A 7,354-nucleotide genomic window follows, 5' to 3' on the forward strand; every position below is an offset into this window, starting at 1 on the left:
TATAGCCAGCCAATCAGAGATTCACTGTAGCTATTGGAGATTCAAAGGAATGTGGAAATTAATTGTTTAAATCTTTACTCAAACACATGTGCCTGGTGTGATTCAAAGAAAATGGAATGGCCTACTGTTTATGTTGTTATCGATGATAGTAAAAAAATATGTTAATAAATGTATTTAGCTCCTATTTCCTCTAAGTTTTCAATCATCTTTTTGGCAAGTAGCCAATATCTATTTACGTAAGCAGACTGGAAGGAAGCCAAGTGAAATGATTACAATACTGTAAACCCAACATGGCAAATGTTAATAACACCCGTACATTCTTACTCTACTGTACTCGTGCTCATTACCAATAGAACGCTGGAAACTGCAGATTAAGCAAACCAGCAGATTATTATACTGTGCAGTCGTATATAAATATAAAACTGTACAGCAGTAGGCCCCTACTACTGAAATCATAAAAACAAACCAACAATCAGTATGGACAACATGCTTTTGTTTAACACTCAACACACACACAAAAAAACAGAACTAAAATAAGACACCATTTAAAATGTTACTATTTCATACAGTTTTTCAAAAAAAAAAAAAAAAACTAAATAAAGACATTTTTTACTCAAGTTGAAAAAAAAAAAAAATCTAATCAATAATGTTTTGGCTGAGTTTTAAAATAAGAATTTTTATACCCTTGGATTGAGTATATAATTAAATATCCAGACCATGGTAGATTTCATTGTATGTCATATTATTGCGGATTTGCTATCTTTATCTTTTTTATATCATTCCATTGTGAATGTGCAACTAGGCCTAACCTTTATGTAGTCTTTTAGGCTGGTGTACAACAGTTGCTGGCGGCCACTTCAAAGCCCATCCCCTAGGGCAGGTGCCCGAAAATGTGTTACAAATTTACAATTTGTAATAAGGTAGGTATTCAAAACATAATGCTTTTTCATGCTCTCTTAAACATTCACACAATTCAAAAACGGTTTACTAAATCTCTATTTTAGGGTCTATTCAAAATCAACGTATTATTATAGAGCAGCTAAGATAGTATAATAAATACTCCAAGTATCGAAATGCACGCCACCGTGTCGGCCTATTTACGATTCCAGGCACCAAGCCGTGGCCCAACAGCCCAGCCGCGCCAGGGACTAACATACCAAATCCTGGCAAGAAGTTTTGTTCATGAAGCCTCCATGTATAATATTTTGACATCATTATCTGTTCTCTTAGTGATAAAATGTCATTGTATACAAATTAAATATTATTTTATTAAATATATAATACCGTACATTTGTGTTCCCACCTCCGACAATTGTTGATTTTTTTTTTTACCACGATTCAACCAAAAACGGTTCAGTCACACGTCATTGATTTCTGCTTCTTCTTTTACACACACTCTGTTACTCCGCAACTTTGAAAGACTACCTTACTATACAAGTATTATGTTTAGTAATAAATTTTTAGTTTTAGTATAAAAAATGTAGGGTGGTCTTGGGATTTGGTTTTTAAGTAGAGGGTTCCCTTTGTGTTTAAAGACTATTAAAGATAGTGAGTTGGTACTCTGAAAAGTGGTCTTAATTACAGAGAGATTTTGGAATTTCGAACTGGAATGTACTATATTTTCAGGCCCACGTCTATATAAAAGAATGTGTTAGTTCCGTGTTTAAATTTAATGCCCTGTCACTCATTAATTATCGATAAAAGATAATATAATTTTCCAACTTACAAATGCAGAGAGCAGCAAGTAACCGGATAGCGCTTTCAGGGCTTCCACAATCAGAGCCAAAGAATGGTTCCAGAAGGTATCTACCAAAGGTGATCGCAACAATAGCTTGGGCTGTCGGCCTGACAATCAAGATTGTTACCCACAACAAAAGGAAAGCAGGTAGTTGCCCAAAAGCCCTGAGGAAGTATGCATAGTCTCCGCCGGACATCTTTATTGCAGTACCAAGTTCCCCGTAACACAAGGCTCCAACCAGCGAAAAGACACCGCAAAATGTCCAAACTAGAAGTGAAAGTCCGACTGATCCTGTGTTTGAGAGGACAACCTGCGGCGATATGAAGATACCGGAACCAATAATGATTCCAATAATGATGGTGACACCATTGACGAGACTCATGGTTGGCTCAAGAGTGATACGGTCTTTGGAAGTTGGGGCACCGTTTGGTACTTCTGGAGTAAAGAGGCTCGTTTTAGGGTTAGGAACAGCTGCAGGTTTGCTTTCCCCATCACCTTCTCCTTTTCCAGGTTGGATCACTTTTGTTTCAGTATCATCAGCCATTGTTGTGGGTTTATACCTAGGTCAATCAACTACCGTATTCCTTCACTCCGTCCTACAGAATATAGCATATAAAAATATAAATTAACATTAATATACTTTCATAAATTATTCGATTCTGAATCAATATTTTGGCAAGGCAATCCTTTCCCTGGAGTAGCTATTTAGGCTACTATTGGCTTAGGCCTTCCTACTGCAGACAGGGGCATCAAGAAGCTACCTCATGGTTTGGCTTAGTTTCAGTGGCGGCTCTAGGATATATTTTCGGTGGTAGATGTGTATAAGAGACAGCTGAGCTGTCCGACAGGGGAGACTTGAGCTCGTAGGCCCGAGACTGGGGGAATGGTTTGAGAGGGTGTTCCCCCTCCCAAATGAATTTTTTTAAAGAATAGGAATCTCTGGATGGCCAACTAGGCCTAGGCTAGATGACACTCTCAGACTGTGACAGACATGTGTTGGCTTGGCGTGGGCCTATTTTTTTTATTTTTTTAGTCCGACTGCCCGAAAAACTCTGTCCGAAGGGGAGGGGCTCGACCTGTCCGCTGGGGGGAGCTTAAGCCCCTGCTGCCCCATCTCCCTCCCTCGCCCACTGGCGCCGCCACTGCTTAGTTTAGGCCCCATAAAAAAATTATTAGTTTATCACCCGCTCCCTCATCACTTCTGGGAAAAATCAGATTTTTTTTTTTCAATCAACATATATTTTCATTTTAAACGGTCCTTTTCCATCTTTTTTCATTTGAAAAGCTCAGGGTTTCTTGCAAATGTGCTTAGTGGTAGTACAAAAAAAAAATGTTTTTTAAATATAAATTTGATTATTTATATGTCTCTATAATAACCATTGATTTACTTGTGATCATCGGTAAAATGGGGGCGGGATTAGCAAAAAATAAATAAAAAATCTCCCTCCCTCATCAGTTTTTTCACTTTGATGGGGTGATAAACTAATAATTTTTTTTATGGGGCCTTAGAGTAGGGCATACTGTAGGCCTAGATAGGCAAAATCAAATTATTTTCTTGTGCACCAGAAACACATGTGAGACCACATGTGATAGGCCTAGTATAGAATTTTTATTTCATTTTTGAAAATGGAACGCAGAGCTTAGGCCCTGTCTCTTATACACATCTAGATGTGTATAAGAGACAGGAATAGGAATCTCTGGATGGCCAACTAGGCCTAGGCTAGATGACACTCTCAGACTGTGACAGACATGTGTTGGCTTGGCGTGGGCCTATTTTTTTTATTTTTTTAGTCCGACTGCCCGAAAAACTCTGTCCGAAGGGGAGGGGCTCGACCTGTCCGCTGGGGGGAGCTTAAGCCCCTGCTGCCCCATCTCCCTCCCTCGCCCACTGGCGCCGCCACTGCTTAGTTTAGGCCCCATAAAAAAATTATTAGTTTATCACCCGCTCCCTCATCACTTCTGGGAAAAATCAGATTTTTTTTTTCAATCAACATATATTTTCATTTTAAACGGTCCTTTTCCATCTTTTTTCATTTGAAAAGCTCAGGGTTTCTTGCAAATGTGCTTAGTGGTAGTACAAAAAAAAAATGTTTTTTAAATATAAATTTGATTATTTATATGTCTCTATAATAACCATTGATTTACTTGTGATCATCGGTAAAATGGGGGCGGGATTAGCAAAAAAAAAAAAAATCTCCCTCCCTCATCAGTTTTTTCACTTTGATGGGGTGATAAACTAATTTTTTTTATGGGGCCTTAGAGTAGGGCATACTGTAGGCCTAGGCCTACCTAGATAGGCAAAATCAAATTATTTTCTTGTGCACCAGAAACACATGTGAGACCACATGTGATAGGCCTAGTATAGAATTTTTATTTCATTTTTGAAAATGGAACGCAAAGCTTAGGCCTAGTAATAAATAGTAAGTTTCTAGGCCTATAGGGCCTCATGTCCTTGGCTGTTAAGTTTGTGTTGGTCTATCCCTAGTCTCCTTTTAATAGGAATCAAATTTTAATAATGCCATATGTTTGGTTTGCCTCAAAAAGCCGGCTACACTACTAGCATACCTTACAAACAAGGCTGTCGCTAACATCGGACAAGTTCAGCTTGCCAACAAGGGCTTACATATAAACACGCTATAAATAATTCCAAATCAAAAAGCAATCCTAAAATATATGCTAATGGTAAATAACTGTACAGTTAAAACAAAAAAATATGATGTAGGGCCTAGGCCTACAATACCTCAATTTTGCTCCGCTTGTATTGGTAGTAAACAAACACACACGTTTTTCCTGAACAAACACGCTTTCAGTTAGCCGCATATAATGCTATGAATGAATTTTCGTTGCTTTGTTGTGATCTACTACTACACACGCGCAGATCTGATGCCGCTGCCGACGATGAATATTGCGTCATTTTCCTGAAAAGAACGTCAGCAATTGGTCAATTAATCGTTACGTCACGTACACCAAGCATTGATTGGTAGTGATTTTCAAAAAGGATTTTTTTTTTCATTGCATTTCATTTATTTGTCTCAAGCAATTAAAATGTACAAGGTTGGGGCTGAGGTAAGACAATTTATGATTATGGCACCTCAAAATGGCTGGAAATGGCACTCTCAGACAAACTTTAATTATGATTTTTCTTTTTTCTCCATTTCTTTTATAATTTTAGGGGGCTCTCGACCCCACTTCTTGAATCCACCACTGTGAACTTGTAATTTTTCATGTTCTTTACATCTGTAGGCCTACAGATGACATGGATCAATCTGCAATCACAGGAGCCGATAATTTCCAACAGATTTCGTTGCACATTATTAAAAAATCAACGGGTAGAAGAGCGTGCAAAAAAAAAATGTAATGCATTTTCGCGATAATTAGGAACGATTTTAGTGAAATAGTTTTAAAAAGTGGACTTTTTAAAATTTGGTGGTCCAGGGGTAGAGGCCTGATCTGGATGGGGTTTGTGAGAAATATTTCATTACAATTTTCATTAAGTTGGGTGTTTTTTGGACATGAACAAGTAACGTCATTATGTCCTGTACATCTGCAGGCCTATAGATAACATTCTTCATATTATATAGATCAATTTGCAATCACCGGAGACGATCAATTTCTAACAAATTTCATACCACATTATTAAAAATCAACGGTTAAATACTAGCTGGCAAATATGCAACACGCTATAGCATTTTGTGATGTAAGGAACGATTTTGTGAAATCATAGGTTTTAAAAAGTGGACTTTTTGGAATTTGGTGGAGGAAGGGGGGGGGGGGTTGCGTCAGCATCCCGCTGCAACCCTCTGCCTACGGGCCTGCTACGCCCGACATACAAAAATCCGACCAAAATTCCTCTCAAAATTCGGGGGTCGCGTCTTATACAAGTGTCGCATTACGCTAGTATATGTATAGGTTTGATCCTTTTAAATGAGCTACTCAATTTAATTGATGAAGGTACTGTATATTTATTTTAAAGGCAGATTTGAAGATTTAAAACTTGAAAAGGGAAAGGAGTAATTGGGCGCCTTGCCATTCTGAGCATTGTCTCCTTAGTCTTTATCTACCTTAGGTTTCCGGTTTACAAGGTTCGAAATCTGCTCAGGTTGTGGAACAACGAATTTAGGAAAATTCTAATAAATTCATGTACAAACAAGAGAGAATACTGGAAAGGGGTACACTGAGTGTATGTAGTTAGAGACCATCCGCCCCTCCTCATCTTAAGGCGCTCGCCCTCTCCCCCTTCTCCCCACCCCCTCCCACACGTTTCCTATATTAATCAGGTCTCGTAAACAAGGCGAGGAGAGTCAAAACATCTGCCAGCCCCGTGGCTAACTCGTTGATGGTGGGGGAGGGGTTGTTTCGGGGAGGGGGAAAGTGGCCTGCCTATTAGAAATGCCACGGTCACTTCGTTTCCTTCTTGGAGCTGAACTTGAAAATAGCACCCTTTCTTAGACAGTCATAGAAAAAATCGTGTTTTTCTAAGTTATAAATTTGACAGTATGCTCCTGACGTTTAATTTTAAATAGGCCTACATCAAAGGAGAGAATTAATACCAGGAGTACCACCGTAACCCACCTCACCCCTATACCATGGTTGGGGCTGAGAGGTGATTAAAAATCTATGGTGGAACAACACTATATGCCCATGATGAAATTGCATTCTCAGACTTAAAATATTTATTCTAAATTGTCTTAATTTAGCATGTCGTGGAGTTTTTTGTCGTAGATCAAATAATTTTGCAACTTGGAGAAAAAAGAGGCGTGTCAAATCCAGTGATCTCAGTGAGGCGAAGGATCCTGGAGCAGCTTCGAAGTCCGGAAATACCATTCTCAGACTCAAGTTTGTGAATTTATTTTCGACTGTATGTTATAATACCTAATGCTAATTTTCTTTAATTGGATGTGTGTTGATTTTGAAATAAATGATTAAAATGAATGAATGATATAATAGGGATAAAGTAGCCCCCACCCCACCCCACCGCGAACTAAGAATTTCAACTTCCACTTTGGTCTAGAATCCTCAAAATTGCACTCACAGAAGGGTTTAACGGTTTCCGAACGGTCTATACTTCGAATGACAGCCACAACCATGATTTTTAAATTGTGAACAAATTGCTAGAATAAGGAAATCTTATTATAAATGCAAGGAAGTGTACAGTAAGTTTAAAAAGTTATAAATAATAGGCCTACTTATAATCTTTAAAAAAATGACTTTATCTTTTAAATTAATTGTTGCAAAGAAAGACCGAGTTGTTGATAAAGCCCCAGCCTTTTAACTGTTTATTACGAGTCGTTCAGACCTACACCCATTTTAATTACATTGCGTGCTTGTTGATCATTACTCTTAACATCTTGTTTATGTTACATATCGGCAAGTTGACAAACCAAACAATGATAAAATCACTCATTAGCAACAAACAATGCCACAATCTAACTTTAAGGCTCTTAAAACGATAGGCCTATTACGGAAGCACCTAAGTGCCATTCGACTTGACTTGTCAAGATAATTATGTTGTCAAGTCGACATAATATACATATCATGTCGACATGGCGAGATAGATTATCTTGACAAGTCGACATACTAAAAATGTTTTGTTGTCATGACGAGATAGGTTATCTT

The 7,354-nt window shown here is 38.1% G+C and overlaps 1 protein-coding gene across 1 annotated transcript; it reads right to left on the reverse strand.

Annotated features, from left to right (window-relative positions):
- Positions 1 to 1,726: 1,726 nt before the first annotated feature.
- On the reverse strand, positions 1,727 to 4,613 carry LOC117107529 (putative L-type amino acid transporter 1-like protein MLAS; the record flags this gene model as incomplete). Its single annotated transcript, XM_033249225.1, has 2 exons — positions 4,479 to 4,613; positions 1,727 to 2,334 (listed from the first exon to the last, which is right to left on the reverse strand). A coding segment is annotated over exon 2 (556 nt), but the record flags the coding sequence as incomplete, so codon positions are not given.
- Positions 4,614 to 7,354: the final 2,741 nt, after the last annotated feature.

The sequence above is a fragment of the Anneissia japonica genome, unplaced genomic scaffold (assembly GCF_011630105.1).
Source record: "Anneissia japonica isolate Jap-2015-1 unplaced genomic scaffold, ASM1163010v1 scaffold287722_len911783_cov160, whole genome shotgun sequence".
Lineage (NCBI taxonomy): Eukaryota > Metazoa > Echinodermata > Crinoidea > Comatulida > Comatulidae > Anneissia > Anneissia japonica.